The 19777-nt window shown below is 43.8% G+C and overlaps 1 protein-coding gene across 1 annotated transcript in view; it reads right to left on the bottom strand.

Moving 5' to 3' along the window:
* Positions 1-17136, bottom strand: part of PELP1 (proline, glutamate and leucine rich protein 1) — a 29628-nt gene extending 12492 nt beyond the window's left edge. Inside the window, exons 1-3 of the mRNA XM_037066202.1 lie at positions 16729-17136; positions 3362-3426; positions 2867-2972 (exon numbers count right to left, since the gene is read on the bottom strand). Of these exons, the coding sequence (XP_036922097.1) occupies positions 2867-2972; positions 3362-3426; positions 16729-16977 (420 nt within the window). The 5' untranslated portion in view covers positions 16978-17136. The remainder of the gene's footprint in view (positions 1-2866; positions 2973-3361; positions 3427-16728) is intronic.
* Between the last annotated feature and the right edge of the window lie 2641 nt (positions 17137-19777).

Here is a 19777-nt window from a genome sequence, read left to right on the forward strand (position 1 = left end):
GACTTCCCTAAAACGTTAACATGTATCTAAGGAAAAGCATTCAGCACGTATCTCCTATTAGACCAGAGAAGGTCATGTGTCAAAAGGCAAATAAAAATGTTTATTAAGAAAGTAAGAATAGTGGACCTACCAATACAAATGGACCCCCAACAATGTCCAGTAATCCTGCTGCACTTCTCTCTGGCTAGCTTCCCCTGCTACTCAAACCTTCTCTCACCACCGTCACCTCTGGAAAACCTAATCTGCAACTTCACAGAGGAAACTGAAGCACAAAGAGGGGCACTCCCTCAGCTTCCCACTATCAAACCTGAGAAGTCCATCTTCATCCTCACCTCCTTCTCCTTCCCTCCTATCCTGCTGGAGGAAGTAGGTCCCCTTCTCCTCAAGACACCCCCCACCACTGTGCTTCAGAGACTATCCCCACCCTTCTTCTAAGAGCCCTACACTCTTAACTAGCCCCTTCTCTCCTGTATTTCTAACCACTCCATCCTAAGAGGACTCTTCCCATTGACATTCATACATGCTCGTATTTCCTTTCTTAAAATCCTTCCTTAGTCCATCTACCCAACCCTAGCTATTTCTCTCCCTTATTTTCTCCCAACCCGTCTCCCTATTGCTCTCCCTTTGAGTCAAATACTAAATATTTTGGAAGACTGCCCATCTTCCCTTTTTCCATTCCTTTTCCCACTCACTTTTCATTCCAGGCATTCTGGCTTCGGTATAGACTGTTCCACTAAAAATACTCTGACTAACCTATGAGCTGCTAAATCTGATAAATAATTTTCAGTCCTTATTTTATTCCACCTCAGAGGGGCATAAACAGGAAGATCGTTCCCTGTATTCCACCCAACCCACAATCCTGCTTCTCTAGTTTGCACACTTTCTGCCGCTATCTCGTTTTCCTTTGTAAGCTCATCGTCCTCCACATGACCATTAAATGTGGAGTGCTTTCAAGTCCAATCTGCATAAGGCCACACCTTGATCATCTCATTTTCTTCCTCACCTCCAGCTACCATCCAAATGCTGAACACTCTTCCCCTTTATAAAATGTACAGAATGAAGGCCCCAACCCACCCACTGAACCCTCAAGGTTACAATGAGCCACCCAGCCACTTCCACTCACACCAGATCAGGTTAGATGTTCACTAAGGAGCCTTCTACTAAATTCCCAAGGCCATACTCATGGAATTTTAACCTCTCGCCTATGAACCTGGCTGTCTTCCAATGTTCTGAAATCTAGAGGTCCTCCTAGACACATCCTCTCCCTGAACCTACTCCATTTTCAGGACCTGTCCACTTTGCCTCTAAATCTCCCTTGAACTCATCCACCTAGTACTTCTACCAACCCCAAGCTACCCCAAGCTACTGTGAATGTTCTCCGGGGTTATTTGAATAGCCTTCTACAAGGTCTTTCTCCTTCTGTTCTGGCTCCTTTCTAATCCTTTCTCCACAGAGAAGCTAGACTGACATTTTCAAATGAAAACTGGATCATGTACCACTACTACCACCTCTTCCTCAGCCCTACTGAAAACCTTCTTGAATTGCAACTGCTCCAAAACTAAAAGCCAAACTCCTAACATGCCTTCCACACCATACTTGGTCCCCATCTACTTACCTCCCCAGTCACATGTCATCAGCCCCAGACACACCAACTTGCTTACAAGTCTTCACATGGGCCAAACTCCTCTTCTCTCGGGCCTTTTGCACTTACAACACTTTCTTAGCCCACTGTATTCCAATTTACTCCTAATCACCAGTTCAGAAAAGCGATCTCTGAATCACTGCCCCTGATGACCCAAACCACCTCAGTCTGGGCCAGTCTCTCTTGTTACATGTTTTCAGGGGACCACCTCCTTTACCCCCATAGCACCTCCCTCAGTTTATCGCATCACACTCCTCTGTATAATTAGCCAATTAGAGTCTCTTGCGCTACAACAGGAATCAGCGAAGTATGGTCTGTGGGTGCCCGTTTTGACGTGGCCCACAAGCTAAGAATGATTTTTACATTTTTAAGGGGTTAGAAAACTAACAAAAGAACCACGCACAACAAAAACCATACATGGTTCACAAAAACCTAAAAGATCTACTACCTACAAGCATGTACTTCATAGAAAGTTTCCCACCCCCTGAGCTAGACTCCAAGCACTAGGAAAACAGGGTCCAAGTTCATCTCACCACTGTCTCCCTAGAGCTGAGCACACAGCCTACCACCTGTGTTCAGAAGATGACTGAGGAAGAACTAAATGGAGATGTCATCAAAGAATGTAAAAGCAGGGAAAAAATGACATGTTAAAAGAGAAATGAGAAGAAAATAAATAAAAAGAAAAAAGAGAAAGGACTAGGCAAGAAAAAAAATCAAATACCTAGAAAAAAGCACTTTAGAGATGTCACTCATTTAAAAAGCTAATAATGGCCCTGACTGGTAGGGCTCAATGGGTTGGGCATCAACCCACAAACCGAAAGGTCACCAGTTCATTTCCCAGTCAGGGCGTATGCCTGGGTTGCAGGCCAGGTCCCCAGTCAGGGGCGTGCAAGAGATCGTTTCTTTCCCTCTTCCACCCTTCACCTCTCTCTAAAAACAAATAAATAAAATCTTTTAAGAAAAGCCAATGAGGAAATGAAACAGTCAGAGGTTCTGATATGTGAAAGGTCAGATGAATTAAAATTAACCCAGTAGATAAAAATATCCAAAAGTTTCAGAGGATTTCCATTTGAGGCTTATTGTCCCTGCTATCAGAAAATGGCTTCAATTATTCTGTCCTCAGAACTGAATGTCCAAGCCACAAAGAACACACCACATCCAGAATGGAGAACAAGGAATGGCTGGAGGAGGGGGACAGGATCAGGGCAACAGCTATACCCTCACCTGCAAGACCTGCTGAATGCTCCGAAGCCAGGAGACGCAGTGCTGCTGGAACATCTCTGTAGAGCTCTCCCCCACCAACAAAGACAGCAGACAGAGGCCCTCAAACCTTATGGGAGAGAAGTGGGTGGTAACAGGAGGTGGAGGCTAGACTTCAGGGAAAGCTACTTAGTGCTCTTTCACTCTCACTGGACCCCGGCAAGACTTCCCCTTCAGGTCACTGTGGTTTCTAACTCCTGAAATACTTAGAAGACCTAGAGTGAGGTGTGGGCAGCAAGAAAAGGGGGAGAGATCATCCCAGATGGGGCACAAGAAACTTGGAAGCTGGAATAGTGATATTCAGCTCAAGTAAGCTCATGAAAAGAATGACATACCCCAGCCTCCTGGAAATGGAGAAATCTCTTGAATCCATGGGGTGGTGACACTAGATGGACAGATGTACATCTCACTTCCTAAGAAAACATTCCCTTGGGGGGAAAAAAAAGGTTAAAGACTTACCGAGTTTTGATAGAACTGAGACGTGCATTACTGAGACCCACCAAAGCTGCAACAGCTGAAAGGTTCTAGAAGAAAGAAAACAGAGAATTAAGGAACAGGATGCTAGAGATGCAGAATTTCTCCAAGCCCTCTCCTACCCCAGTATCTATGAAGCCTTTTCTGAAGTCACTCCTCCTTTGAGGATAAAAGACCATTCCTTAGAGGCCTTCAGCCTTTGTCCTATCTTCAGCAGGTGACACACCCAGCACCCTGTCCCACAGGCTCTCCTCAAATCACATCTTCCTTGACGCCTTCTCCCACCTTCTACCCAACAAACCAGTGCTATAAAGAGAGCCAAACTCATCCCAGCTAGCAGACCTCAGCCCCTAGCACAAAGGAGACATTCATAAACGTTTGCCAAATGGACACTGAACTCATCTCTTGCTCTTCCTCCTTCACTCCCACACAAATCCCCCTCCTCTTGTCCCTGGATTCCTTAGAGCTGTTAAGAATGCCACGGCAGGCTTCTGGTCAATATGGGAAAGTAGGTAAATGCTGTGCTCACCTCCTCCCATAACCATATCAAAAGTACAACTAAACTACAGAACAACCATCACTGAGAACAGCCTGAAATCTAGCAGAAGTCCTACAACTAAGGACATACAGAAGAAGCCAGATCGAGACTGGCAGGAGGGGCAAAGATGTGGAACAGGCTGGTCCCACACCCACCTGTGGTGGTTAAAAATCAAGAGGGATATCTCAGCTGTGGAAATCCTCCCTCAGGAGCGAGGGGTCCCAGCCCCACACAAGGCTCCTCAGCCCAGGGTTCCAATGCCAGAAAGAGAAGTCCCCAAAACTTTTGGCTGCAAAAACCAGCAGACTGTGGTTCAGTGAGATGGAGGACTTCTGCAGTTCCAGCCATTCCTCTTAAAGGGCCAGTACACAAACTCCTTATTCAAACTCACTCACTCTGAGCTCCAGCTGGAGCAGCAGCTGGAAAGGTGCCAGGGATGTACAGGGAAAAATGGAATTGTCTGGCTTGGGACAAGGTATGAAGGGGCAGCTTTCTCCCAGACAGAAGTGCTGGCAGAAGCCATTGTTCCTTTGCTAAGGCCTCTTCCTGCAGGTGCAGGTAGGTGCCACATCTGAGTCTCCACCAACCTAGCTAACACTGAATTCCCTGATCTTGCCCCACCTAACTTGCCAACCCACCCAACTGGCTTCCAGTGGCTATCCCATTTAAACAGCCTGTCTAGGCTCACGTCAGACTCTCCTAAAATCCTGCAAAGATCCACAAACCCCAAAAAGGCATTAACTGGCCTCAGTGTGCCCCACCTGGCTAAGCATCCCCAAGAACAGCACTAGCAGCAGCCAGCCTCAGTCCACAGCTTAGCCTCTCCCAGCCACCTCCAAGCCCAGCACAAGTGGCAATCTGCAGATCACTTCGCAGTTCATACCAGATGGTCCCAAGAGGGCACATGCAAGCAAGTGACCTTGGACTGCACCTCCCAAGAGGCCCCCAAACCAACTCACCCAGTGGCCAGCTTCAGACTACACCAGAGCAGCATCCAACCACCTCCAGAAGGGCAGACACCCTCAAAGGGCAGACTCAGCTGGCACCAGAGCCCCAATAAAGCAAATCCTGCTCCACAGGGTCAACCTATGCCTGACAGTTCCTCCACTATCGTCACAGCCACTCCTCACAACTAGTCAGCCTGAGGATCAATCCATCCCACTGACATGCCAACAGCAATCAAGGCTGAACTACAACAGGAGGGCACACACAACCCACACAAGGGACACATCTGGAGCACCCAGCTGAGGTAACCAGGGCTGGGCCCCACAAGACACTTATTACATATGGCCACTTTACCAAAATGGGGAGACATGGCAGCTCTAGCTAATACACAGAAACAACAGGGAGGCTGCCAAAATGAGGAAACAAAGAAACACGGTCCAAATGAAAGAACAGAACAAAACTCCAGAAAAAGAACTAAACAAAATGAAGACTGGCAATCTACCAGATGCAGAGTTCAAAACACTGGTTATATGGACAAAGCCAAAGCGGGGACAGGATCAAGGGTAGGAAGTGGGGATGGCTGGGGCGGCGGGGAGTGGTGGGAGGAAAATGGAGACAGCTGTACTTGAACAACAAAAAAAGTGACTGCCAGCTTTGTTCTACACAAAGGTGTTACCTTGACTCATGTGGACCTGGGTTTAATTTTTTGAATAAGGACTTCACCAATCTATCTTTACCTAAAATATTCCCAGTTCACCCTTGCAGTACAGAAATGATAAAAAAACTCACTTGTTTTTTGCTTGGGGGGAGGGGGGGCAGTGGTTATAAGGATACTCGATGAACTCAGTGAGAACTTTAACAAAGAGATAGGAAACATAAAAATGAAGAAAGAAAACATAAAAAAGAACCAGTCAAAAATGAAGAGTACAAAAACTAAATTGAAAAATAATACATTAGAGGGAATCAACAGTAGATTAGATGATGCAAAGGATCAAATCTGCAATTTGGAAGATAGCAGAAAACACCCAATCAGAACAGCAAAAAGGAAAAAGAATTCAAAAAAAATGAAGATCATTTAAGGAGCCTCTGGGACAACTTCAAGGATACCACCATTTGCATCATGGGGTTACCAGGAGAAGAGAGAGAGAGAGCAAAGAATTAAAAAGAAATACTCATGTATTCAATATATATTTATTTAACACCTACTTCATGTGAGACATTGTTTTAGATGCTGGGGTCCGGGGGAGCTTATATTCTAACCAGAAAAGACAGAAAATAAACAAATGACCAAATAATAAAAAGTAAGTTGGATGATGCTAAGTGCTATAAGGAAGAATAAAGTAGACTAAGGAAGGGAGGGAAAGGCTGGACTAGGGGAGATAATATTTTATGTAGAGTGGGCACAGCAAGAGAAAAGGGGACAGTCACCTACAATGGAGTTCCCATCAGACTGTCAGCGGATTTCTCAAAAGAGACCTTACAGGCAAGAAGGGGCTGGAAAGAAGTATTCCAAGTCATGAAATCCAAAGACCTACATCCAAGACTGTTCTATCCAGCAAAGCTATCATTTAGAATGGAAGTGCAGATAAAAGTGTTTCCCAGATAAGGTCAAGTTAAAGGAGTTCATCATCATTGAGCCCTTATTATATGAAATGTTAAAGGGACTTATCTAAGGAAACAAAGACTAAAAAAATGAACAGTAAAATTACAGCAAACTCAGTTATTAACAACCGAACCTAAAACAAAAACAAACTAAGCAAACAACCAGAACAGGAACAGAATCACAGAAATGGAGATCACATGCAGGGTTATCAACAGGGGAGTGGGAGAGGGAGAGGGAGGAAAAGGTACAGAGAATAAGTAGCATAAATGGTAGCTAGAAAATAGACAGGGGGAGGGCAGGGCATATGTAGGAAATGGAGAAGCTAAAGAACTTATATGTAAGACCCATGGACACAAACTAAAGGGAGGGAATGCGGTGGGAGGGGGTATGGAGGGGAATAAAGGGAGAAATGGAACAACTGTAACAGCATAATCAATAAAATATTTTTTAAAAAATGACCCGACAGAGAAGGGAAATCTGATGATGGAGAAGTGGGAAGCACATGCTGAAGCAATGTGCTTGTGTAAGCAGAGAAGGAATACATCTGGTGCACAAGCAGAGGGCTGGCCTTAGACAGGAGCATGGACCAGTTCATCCCTGGTAAATGGGGGGAAGGCAGGGCATATGGACACAGATGCAGTAAAGCCAGCAGACACCATAGTGGGAGCCTACAGGAATTTGCATTTCCCTGTTTCTACTTCTCAGTAAAATGGGAAGCGAGGTTAACAGCTTAGAGCCAAGATGGAGGGAAGTAATCAGAGGTTGTCTAAGAAGGCGGAAATGTAAATGGCTTGCTAGGCAACAGTAAGGGTCCACTTGTGATGATGATAACCATGAATGTAAAGTGAGACCAGTCAGCAAAGACACATGTTTTTCTCCAGGTACCCTTAGCAATGCAGGTGCAGGCAAGAATGAACCAAGTTGGCTTTAACAAAGACAGGGCATGCCAGGCAAATTCAATGAAGAGAGAGGGGAAAAGAAGTAATTACAATACGATGTAAACTAGATAGAAGGAAAGAGAGAACATGATAGATTAATAAATGAGTTAAATTCTTTCAATCAGTAATGCTAGAAAAAAAACAAAACAGAAAATACTGCTTCATTTTACAAAGGGGTAGTCAAGAAAGACTCCTCTGAAATGACATGCAAGTTGAAACCTAAATGAGAAGCTCACCTTTCCACGAGTATCCCAGCAAAGAGTGAAGGAACAGATGAGCAGTGGCCTCACATGCTCCAGAAAGAGGTTACGTTGGGGGGCTGGAGTACAGCTTAGACAGGGAGGGAGTCACATGAAATGAGGTCAAGAGGTAAGCAGAGGACACATTATGTAGGGTCTCATGCAATGATAAGTTAATGTATACTTTTAAGCAGAACACTGTAACCTCACTGATTTTTTAAAAAGATAACTGGCCACTGACTAGAGAATGGGACAGTACAAAGCCCTGGGGATAAAAGGCAGCACAAGGCCCTCAAAACACATGCAGTTATTGGGGGAATGAGAGCTGAGATTTGCTTTAAATGTTCCAGGTGGGGGGAAAAGGCAGAGTTGGGGTAGTGGAAACTAAACAACACTGGTAAAACGTTTGTTGTTAAATGTGGGTGAACACAGCATAAGGTGAGACGCTTCAAAATACTAGTTTTTCTACTTTTGTATAATCTGAAATTTTCCATAGGTTATTTAATTACATACAAAAACAAAACAAAACAAACCAAGTTGTGTGGGTATGGAGGAGGGAGGCTGTATGTATATGTGAAAAGAACAGATAATTTCAATATGGTGTGGTGAAGAACAGCTAATCACAGCTGGTTTGGGAAGGCTTCCCAAAGGCAGTAACAAATAAGCAGAGACTTGAAAAGATTTTGGCAGGTAGGCAGCACAGGAAGAGACTCCAAGCTGAGTACAGTAAATGCAAAGTCCCGGAGAAAAGAAAGCCCAGGTACTGGGGATTTTAAAAGGCAGCAAACATGAATAGAATTTTCCTTCCAAAACTTCACTTCCATTGCTATGTGGGAAATGGACTGATAAAGAGCAAGAGTGGAAACAACTTTCAGCCAAGAAAAAGACACAGGTAAACACGCCTTGCCTCAACGCACAACTACAAAAAATACAACTAGGCTACAAAACAAATATCACCCTGAATTGTCAGAAACTCAAGCTGTGTGCAAGTCTGACAACCAAGGATTTAAAGAAGCCACATTCGGACTTCTGGCCAAGATAGAGGTGTAGATAGATACACTGTGCCTCCTTGCACAACTTAAAAAAAAAACAATTTAAAAACAAAAACAACCAGAACTGACAGAAAATCAAACCATATGGAAGTCCAACAACCAAGGAGTTAAAGCAGAAACATCCATCCAGAGGAGTAGGGGTGGAGACAGGCAGCTGGGCAGAGAAACTCACAGCAAGTGGTGGCTGGAGGACTGGGGCAGGTAAGGCAGCAGTGAGTGGACCCAGCAAGGCAGCAGATTGTGGACCAGGTGGTCCGACTTTTGTGCACAGGTAACCAGGAGAAACAGTTGGGAAGCGGATAGGCTGCGCGACCCAGGGCACCTACTTGGGGAAATAAAGCCTCAAACCACTGACTGGAAACACCTGTGGGGGCTGAGGTGCCAGGAGAAACTCCCAGCCTCACAGTACAGTTCATTGGAGACCCACAGGGTCCTAGAATGCACACAAGCCCACCCACCCAGGAATCAGCACTAGAAGGGCCCAATTTGCTTGTGGGAAGCAGGGGAAGTGACTGAAACCCAGCAGAGAGTGGAGCAAGTGCCATTATTCCCTCTTGGACCCCAGCCCCACATACAGCATCACAACTGCAGTTGTTACCCTGCCCTGGTGAACACCTAAGGCTCTGCCCCTCACTATGTAACAGGCGCATAAAGACAAAAAAAAATGGCCCAAACAAAAGAACAGATCAAACCTCCAGAAAAAATACAACTAAATAATAAAGAAATAGCCAAACTATCACATGCACAGTTCAAAACACTGGTAATCAGGATGCTCATAGAACTGGTTGAATTCAGTTGCAAATTAAAGGAAATAAATTAAGGCTATGATAAGTGAAATAAAAGAAAATGTACAGGGAACCAGTAGTGACAGGAAGGAAACTGGGAATCAAATCAATGGCGTGGACCAGAAGGAAGAATCATCCAGCCAGAAACAGAATGAAGAAACAGGAATTCAAAAAAATGAAGACAGGCTTAGGAACCTCCAGGACATCTTCAAACGTTCCAACATCCACATACTCTGGTTTCTCTTCAGATCGTATAAATCTTTCACCTTTTAGGACATCCGAATCATAGGGGTGCCAGAAGAAGAGGAAGAGCAACAAGTGGAAAACTTACTTGAACAAATAATAAAGGAGAACTTCCCCAATCTGGCAAAGGAAATAGACTTCCAGGAAGTCCAATAAGCTCAGAAAATCCCAAAGAAGTTGGACCCAAGGAAGAACACACCAACGTACATCATAATTACATTACCCAACATTAAAGGTAAGGAGAAAATCTTAGAAGCAGCAAGAGAAAAGGAGACAGTTACCTACAAAGTGCCCATAAGACTGTCAGCTGATTTCTCAAAAGAGATCTTACAGGCAAGAAGGGGCTGGAAAGAAGTATTCCAAGTCATGAAAGGCAAGGACCTATATCCAAGATTGCTCTATCCAGCAAAGCTTTCACTTAGCATAGGAGGACAGTTAAAGTACTTCCTAGATAAAGTCAAGTTAAAGGAGTTTATCATCACCAAGCCCTTATTATATAAAATGTTAAAGGGCTTTATCTAAGAAAAAGAAGATAAAAAATATGAACAGTAAAATGACAGCAAATTCACAATCATTAGCAACCACACCTAAACCAAAAAGAAAAGCAAACTAAGCAAACAATTAGAACAGGAACAGAATCACAGAAATGGAGACTACATGGAGAGTTATCAACAGGGGAGTGGGAGGGGGAGAAAGGGAGAAAAGGTACAGAGAATAAGTAGCATAGATGGTAGGTAGAAAACAGACAGGGGGAAGGTCAGAATAGTATGGGAAATGTAGAAGCCAAAGAACTTATATGTACGACCCATGGACATGAACTAAAGGCGGGGAATGCGGGTGAAAGGGAGTACGCAGGGTAGAGGGGAAAGAAGTGGGGAAAATGGGACACCTGTAATAGCATAATCAATAAAATGTATTTTTTTAAATAAAGAAAGAAAGAAAGAAGCCACACTCATCCAGATGGGTAGGAGGGGTGGAGACACAGAGAAAGCAGAGAGGGCAGAGAGGCAGAAACTGGCAGTGTCACCCTGGTGTGGTGGATAAAAAGCAGGAGGGATACCTCTGGAGCGAGGGATCCCAGCCCCAGCGCAGACCACCCAGCCCAGGGTTCCAGAGGCAGGAAGATAACTCCCTGTAACTTCTAGCTGGAAAAACCAGTCAGGGTTAGGGTAGTGAAAGAAACTACCAGTTTCTCAAAAGATTCCTCTTAATGAGCCCGCAATGGACTTAGGGCTCACACAGACCCACCCTCTTCAGGATTCACCACCAGGGCAACAGCTGGAAGGGCACCGGTGGCACATGGGGAGAAAGTGAAGTGTGAGCGCCAGGAGACAGCTTCCTCCCTGGCAAAACTCCAGAGGCCAGCAGTGGCATGGTCCCTCCTGCAAGCCTTCCCAAACACAGAGCAACAGAGTAGTGACACAGCTTGCTTGGCCCTGGAGATCACCAAAGGCTCTACCCCATACAACTTAACAGGTGTGATTTTCTACAATAGGCCACTCTACTAAGACAGGGAGTCAAAGCAGCTCTACCTAAAACACAGAAACATACACAGGGAGGCTGCCAAAATGGAGACAAAGAAATATGGCCCAAATGAAAGAACAAACAAAACTCCTGAAAAAGAACTAAACAAAATGGAGATAAGCAACCTATTAGATGCACAGTTCAAAACACTGGTTATTAGGATGCTCCAGGAACTCACTGGGGACTTCAACAGCATAAAAAAGACTCAGGCCAAAATTAAAGCTGCATTAAGTGAAATACAGAAAAATCTACAGAGAACCAACAGTGGAGGGAATGAAGCAGAGAATCAAATCAATGATTTGGAACACAAGGAAGGAAAAAGCATTCAATCAATCAGAATAGCAAGAAGAAAAAAAAATTAAAAAACAAAAAATAAGGACAGGCTTAGGAATCTCTGGGAGATCTTTAAATGTACCAACATCTGAATCATAGGGGTGCCAGAAGAAAAAGAGGAAGAGCAAAAATTGAAAACTTATTTGACAAAGTAATGAAAGAAAACTTCCCTAATTTGGTGAAGTAAACAGACATACAAGTCCAGGAAGCACAGAATCCCAAACAAGATGGACCCAAAGAAAACCACAGCAAGACACATCATAATTAAAATGCCAAAGGTTAAAGGTAAGAGAAAATCTTAAAAGCAGCAAGAGGAAGGCAGATAGTTACCTACAAAGGAGTTCCCATAAGACTGTCAGCTGATTTCTCAAAAGAAGCTTCACAGGCTAAAGGGGACAGGCAAAAAGTATACAAAGTAATGAAAAACAAGGACCTACATCACAGATTACTCTACCCAGCAAAGCTATCATTTAATTGAAGGACAGAATTGAAGGACAGATAAAGTGCTTCCCAGACAAGGTAAAACTAAAGGAGTTCATCATCACCCAGCCCTTATTATATGAAACGCTAAAGGGACTTATTTAAGAAAAAGAAAATCAAAACAGTGAACATTAAAATGGCAATAAATTCACAACTATAATTGAATCCAAGTAACAAACTAAGCAAACAAGCAAAACAGGAACAGAATCATAGATATGGAGATCACTTGGAGGATTATCAGTTGGGATGGGGAAGGGGGAAAATGGGGGCAAAGGTGCAGGGATTAAGAAGCACAAATTGGACTTCTGCCCAAGATAGAGGCGCAGGTGGAAACACTGTGCCTCCTTGCACAACCAAGTTTAAAGACAACAAAGTTTTAGTAACAAAAACGCAGCCAAAATACAGACAATTGAACTGCATGGAAGTCTGACAACAATGAACCATTCAGCCAGACAAGTAAGAGGGGCGAAGTCAGAGGCTGGCAGAGCGGGGTCGGGCAGGAAAAGGTGGCCGGCTGACTCAGGCTCACAGGCGGCGGTTGGCAGATCCAAGGTGTGGGGTGGCAACAGGCGGACCCAGTGAGGGCACAAGGCAGCTGGCTGACTGTGATCACACCTTTGTGCAGATAAACCAGGCAAAGGAGCGAACAGTGAGACAGACCACACAAACCAGGGCCCCAGCGACAGGAATTAAAGCCTAAAAGCACCAACTGGAGAAACAGTTGAGGTGGTTGAGAGGTTGAGGTGGTTGAGGTGCTGAGAGAGGCTCCCAGTCTCATGGGAGAACTCGTTGGAGAGACCCACATGGTCCTAGAATGTACACAAGCCCACACACCCGAGAACCAGCACCAGAAGGGCCCAATTTGCTTGCGGGAAGAAGAGGGAACCAAAATCCAAGACAGCAAAACAAACCTCATTGCTCCCTCTCTGACCCCGCCCCCACATACAGCAACACAACCCAGCCATGTGGGTTGCCCCTCCCAGGTGAACACCTAAGGCTCCGCCCCTTGTACATAACGACCAAAAACATTATGGCTCAAGCAGAAAAACAGTTCAAAGTCCCAGAGCCAATACTTCTAAGTAACCAAGAGATAGCCAACCTATCAGATGCACAGTTCAAAACACTAGTGATCAGGATGCTCACAGAACTGACTGATTTTAGTCACAAATTAGAGGAACAAATGAAGGCTAAACTAAGTGAAATGAAGGGAAATGCACAGAAAACCAATAGTGATAGAAAGGAAAATGGGACTCAAATCAATGGAGTGGACCAGAAGGAAGAAAAAAATGACCAAACAGAAACATATGAAGAAACAAGAATTCAAAAAAATGAGGAGAAGCTTAGGAACCTCCAGGACATCTTTAAACGTTCCAACATCCAAATTATAGGGGTACCAGAAGGGGAAGCGAAAGAGCAAGTGGAAAACTTATTTGAACAAATAATAAAGGAGAATTTCCCCAGTCTGGCAAAGGAAATAGACTTTCAGGAAGTCCAATAAGCTCAGAGAGTCCCAAACAAGTTGGGCCCAAGAAGGAACACACCAAGGCACATCATAATTACATTAGCCAAGATGAAAATGAAGAAGAGAATCCTAGAAGCAGCAAGAGATAAGGGGACAGTCACCTACAATGGAGTACCCATCAGACTGTCAGCTGGTTTCTCAAAAGAGACCTTACAGGCAAGAAGGGACTGGAAAGAAGTATTCCAAGTCATGAAATCCAAAGACCTACATCCAAGATTGCTCTATCCAGCAAAGCTTTCATTTAGAATGGAAGGGCAGATAAAGTGCTTTTCAGATAAGATCAAATTCAAGGAGTTCATCATCATTGAGCCCTTATTATATGAAATGCTAAAGGGAATTATCTAAGAAAAAGAATATGAAAAATATGAACAGTGAAAGGACAGCAAACTCACAGTTATTAACAACCACACCTCAAACAAAAGCAAACTAAGTGGACAGCTTGATCAGGAGCAGAGCCACAGAAATGGAGATCACATGGAGGATTAGCAACAGGGGAGTGGGAGGAGAAGGGGGGAGAAGGCACAGAGAATAAGTAGCATAGACAGTAGGTAGAAAATAAACAGGGGGTGGGGGAGGGCAAGAATAGTGTGGGAAATATAGAATCTAAAGAACTTGTGACACATGGACATAAAGGAAAGGGGGGATGGTGGGGGAGGGTATGCAGGGTGGAGGGGAATAAGGGGGGAATAGAACAACTGTAATAGCATAATCAATAAAATATATATTTTTTAAAGAGCTCTGGCTGGCGTAGCTCAGTGGAATGAGCACGGGTCTACGAACCACACAGTCGCGGTTCAATTCCCAGTCAGGGCACATGCCTGAGTTGCAGGCCAGTTCCCAGCAGGGGACTCACGAGAGGCAACCATACGTTGATACTTCTCTCCTTCTTTCCTTACCTTCCCCTCTAAAGATAAATAAATAAAATTGAAAATTAAAAATTTTTTTAAAAAGCACAAATTGATAGGTACAAAATAGACAGAGAGATGTTAAGAACAGCACAGGTAATGGAATAGACAAAGAATTTACATGCACAACCCATGTACATGAACTAAGGGAGGATTGCTGAAGGGAATGGGGATACCAGGTAGAGGTGGACAAAGGGCAAAAATCACAGAGACAACTGTAATAGCATAATCAATAAAACAAATTTAAAAGAAAAAAAGAGCAAGAAGGAAGGTAAGGAGATGAGTTAGGAGATTGTTACCATAATCCAAACAAGAAATTATGAATTGTGCTAAGGTAGTTGTATTTTGGAACAAATGAATTTACAGTACCTATGGAAAAGAATGTTGGTGATTAAGGGTAGATGAATGGACCAAAAAATGAGTCTCTTTTTCTTTCCAAGCCTATTTACTTACCTTTATTACTTATCTTCACTAGACTAGAAATTCTGAGGGAATTTCCCTTATTTACCTACCTAAAGATAAGGAATAGTAGCTAACATAACAAATAATAAATGTTAACTGAGTGAAAATCTATGGAGATGCAAAGGAAACCATACAGTTCCACATATTGAAGACCCAATGCAAGAGAGATAAGTAGAAAAAAAACTCAAGGCAGGATATACCTCAAAATGTGGTACAGACAACAGTAAAGGGAGGAGTCTAGTTTTACACATCACTCTTTTCTTTTTTATTCAAAATTGTACTAGAGAAAATAAGCAAGACGTTAAATTTACGTGGCTCACCTGGAGGGAGGAGAGGAAGACTTGAAAGAGATGATGAAAGAAATCACATATTTATAGGCAGAATAGATGATATTTCAGAAATACTTAGGAATCACATGAATCAGAGGAGGAGGATTTAGAAGGAAAATATATAATCAGCTCCTGCTTCTTAAACTGGGCAGATAGCAGAGGCATGGTTCTGTCACCCTCAACAATGGGGAGTGATGTTAACATAATAAATGAGGTTATACCACTCATAAATTTAGGGCTAAGATAATTAAACCACCCAGCAGGTTGTGACAACCCTCTTCCTGAAAGGAAGCACAGCGCTGGGAAGGCCCCAGTAACAAAGGCTGGACAAGGAAGACCTCATGTACATTGGTCTTGAAGAATGGGGAAAATTTGTGGGAGGACTGGGGTAAGTATTGAAGGCAAGACATACTAAACATAGGTTAAACAAGACATACAAGACATACAAGACATAGGTTAAACATGTTATGTATTCTTAGAATCAGTACCTTCAGCTGGGCAAGATGGAGGTTCAAGCTGGGATGAGGGCAATGACAAAGATATGGAAAAGAGTGGACAGACCTAAAAACTACTCAGAGGATAAATAAAATCATCAGGACCTGACAAAGTGCTTGTGTGTGAGCAAGAAGAAAAGTATTTAGGATGGATAACACTAAGGTTTCTAATTACAGAACAAAACAGATTATTAGTTTCTACCCTTGGTACATCCTAAAGGCTAAAAAGCTCTGCATGATCTGTCCACTATCTACCCACCACTGTACCGCCTTCACAGCGCCCACTCTCCTTCCCTCCACCTAAGCTTCAGACACAATGCCTTTTTTTTTCAGTTCCTGCCTAACACAGGGCCTTTTCACACAAGCTCTCCACTGTCTGAACCACCCTCCCCGTTTTATCTTCTTACCCAACCCCTATTCATCCTGGGGGTCTCAGCTTAAACTCCAATACCTCTAACCTAATTCTCCAGATTAGGTTAGAGATTCCCTACTATACATTGCTCATAGTGTTTTATAACTATGGGCATTTTTTTCCCTACCATCGCATTCTACAACCAACTGAAGGGTCTGGTACTTGGCCTTCAGTAAATATTCACTTGCTGAATACGTCCATTTACTCAAGTAGAAAAAATGCCCAAAACAGGTACTGCCGGAGGAAAAAGAAGCTAAACATCATAGATCAAGTGAGTGGCGAAGACTGGAATGTAACCGACTCGTGTGTGACTACCAATAATAGCCTAGGAAGAGAGAAATGAGACCCATATTCTCCCTACCTTCTACTCGTGGCTGATAAAGGGAAAATGCGTAAATTTCGTGCAGACTGATATCCGGATTCACTTTCTGTCCCCAGCTCTCCTTCCCTCTTCCTCCCCTTCAAGATGCAGTTCACCGCGAACCTGGCGTAGATTTGCTTACGCCAACCTTCCAACAAGGCCGCGGGCTTGCAGGACACTGACTCACCTGGGCCCCGCCCACCGTCCCATGCAGCCGCAATAAGCGCATGAGCCCGGGCAAATGAGGGGCCGAGCGGACTGGGGGATGCACGGGAGGAACGGTGGACCCCGTTCGCGGCTGCAGCAACCCGGACACGCTCTCCAGCAGCAGCATTCGGAGACGCGGGCCTGAGCCCACCGCCGAAAGACCCCCGGTCCCTCCAGAAGCCCCAGCCGCGGAGCCCGCAGAGGGCCCACTAAGAACGGCTGCAGCCATCTTCACCGGGGCCTAGTGGTGGCGTGGCGCGATGACGCAAACACACCGCGACGAACGCCTAGTGCGGAGAAGGAGTGAGAAGGGGGTTGAGGTCTTGTACAACTAGTGGGCGAAGATTGGACTCAGCTCTGGCTAGGAGGGAGCATGCGCTGAATGGAGGGCCGGGAAGCCGGGCCGCGAAAGTTTAGTTCCCGGACAGTGAATGGCTGGTGGGTGGGGCGGCCCGGGGGCGGTCCAGTGGCAGTTAGAGAACACGTGGTCGGGACTGGAGGCACCAGAGTCCGGAAAGTATCTGTTAAAGAAACAGTCTCCACATTCGCTTCAGGGAGGAGTACTGACCCCTAAGGAACCGGCCCATTATTTGACGTCAGAGACACTTTAAACTACATTTACAACTGCAGAGCTGACACAACACACTCCTTGCAAATTTAAAAAGATAAATCTAGTATTCGGGTAATGTATAAGGCATAGAACACTATTATATATGGTTGACGGAGTAAGTTGCAGCACTTTGTCTAGACAGCACTTTTACTTATTTTTTCATCTGAGGTGATACTGGTTAAAAGAATTTATACAGGTTTCAGGTGCATAATTCTACAACACATCATCTGTACACTATATTGTGTGTTCTCCACCCCAAGTCACTAAAGTCACCCCATTCTGTCAGTTCCTGTCAAAATTAAAAATAGGTATTCTTTTTCACCTGACACATTCATTTACTCACTCAACAAATATTTGCTGAGCACCTTTTAAGGTGCCAGGCACCATTCTAAGTGATGATGATAAAACAGTGAAGAAGCCCTGGTCGAGTGGTTCAGTTGGTTGGAGCGTGGTCCCAAGCACAAAAAAGGAAAAAAAAAGTTTCGGGTTTGATTCCCAGCTGGGGCACATACCTAGGTTGCAGGTTCAATCCTAAGTTAGGGCGTGTCCATCAGGCAACCCACTGATGTTTCTTCCTGTCTCTCCCCCACACCTCCTCTCTCTCTAAGATCAATACACATGTCCTCAGGTGAGGATTAAAAAGAAAAGAAATAGTGAAGACAAGACCCCTCTAGAGAAAAGAGATAGTCAATAAATAAGAAAATAAATAAATCTTGGATAGTGCTATTTTAAAAAGTTATTTTAAAAACTAAACATGGTAATGTGTTAGAAGGTGACATGGATTGGATTGGGGACTTGAAAAGAAAGCCTTCCCTGAAGATGGCAAGATGGTGTCATTCATAGAGAATCAAAGGAAAGTTTCTCTAGGCAGAAGCTGCAGTATGTGGAAAGGCTCTGAGGTGGAATGGGTTTGCTGGAGGATAGAAAGAGGACTAGTTTGGCTCAGGGATAGAGAAAGAGGAAGAATGATTGATACATGTAGTATGTGCTAGAGTCAGGGAGGTGGGTATGGATCAAATCATGAAGATTCTAGAAGACTGAGCAAAAAGATGGGGTTTCATTCACATAATATTTGAAAGCCACTTAAAGGCTTTAAGCAGGGAGTGACAAGAACTGACTTACATTTGCAAAGATCACTCTGATTGCTATGTGGACAAGGAACTTAGAGGGCCAAAGGGGAAGCAAGAAGAGCAATAAAGAAGCCATTGTAAGAGGCCCTCATAACAGGCCAGGTAAGAGAGAATGGTGACTGGGACCAGAGTAGCATTGGAAATGGAAAAATAGAGAAAAAATAACCCAAAGGATTAATGTATTTTGAAGACAGAATGCCAGGACTTGGAAAAGAATTAGACAGAGGGTAGGATGAGAGGGAAAGAGATGACCCTTGGATTTTACTTTTATTAGATTCAAATTATTAGATTATCTTTGTGCATAAAAAAGTCCCATTGTTATTTGATGTGACATTAAACTTGTAGACAATTTTCAGAGAAATGACATCTTTATAATGATGTGTTTTCTCACCTAGAATAAGGTATATCTCTTCCGTCCTTTCTGGCCTTTAATATTTTGCTTAAATTGTCTTTCTCTTAATATCTTTTAATACAGTAGCCCTGGCTGGTGTAGTTCAGCGGATTGAGCACGGGCTGCCATCCAAAGGGTTGTCAGTTTGATTCCTGGTCAGGGCACATGCCTGGGTTGCAGGCCAGGTCTCCTATAGGGGGCACACAAGGGGCAACCACACATTGATGTTTCCCTCTCTTCCTTCCCTTACCCTCTCCCTAAAAATGAATAAATATTTTTAAAAATACAGTAGTTTTCATTCCATGTAGAACACTTACCTTTCAGTTCCACACCACTTTAGATATAATGAAGGTAATATTACCTTTCAGGTAATAATGAAGATCTCATTACCTTCTGGTCATGATGCTTTAACAAAAGTGATTCATGAGTCTAAAAGAAATGTTTAAATCTTGAGAGAGGTGAAGAGAGAACTTAGGAAGTGGAGATAGAACTAAAGTGCAGGGAGGTGGCAGCTGGTGGCTAGGCCTGTGTCTGAACATTAAAGATGATCTCAGAAACTGTCTCGTGTGCATGTTAGTTTTTGTTGCATACAAAAGTGGAGGGGGTAGTGTGAAGTTGGTTCATTTGGGGAAGATAGGGGGAGTATGGAAAAAGAGATGAAAGAAGAAATACTGTAGCTCTTTAAATCTGAAATGTCAACCATCCATCATCCTCCCCAAGTCCAGTCAATTTTGCGCTAGAAATGATTTCTCAGCCTGTCACCTCATCTCCCTTCCACTCTAAGGGTCATTATCTCCCCTTGCCAAATTTTAGTCTACAACAGCCTGGCCACACTCCCTCCACCCTCCACATTGTCCAGAATTATCTTCATACAAATCTCATCATGCTACTCCTTTGC

Source organism: Sturnira hondurensis, unplaced genomic scaffold (genome assembly GCF_014824575.4).
Source record: "Sturnira hondurensis isolate 20B ecotype Veracruz unplaced genomic scaffold, ASM1482457v3 Scaffold0016587, whole genome shotgun sequence".
Taxonomy (NCBI): Eukaryota; Metazoa; Chordata; class Mammalia; order Chiroptera; family Phyllostomidae; genus Sturnira; species Sturnira hondurensis.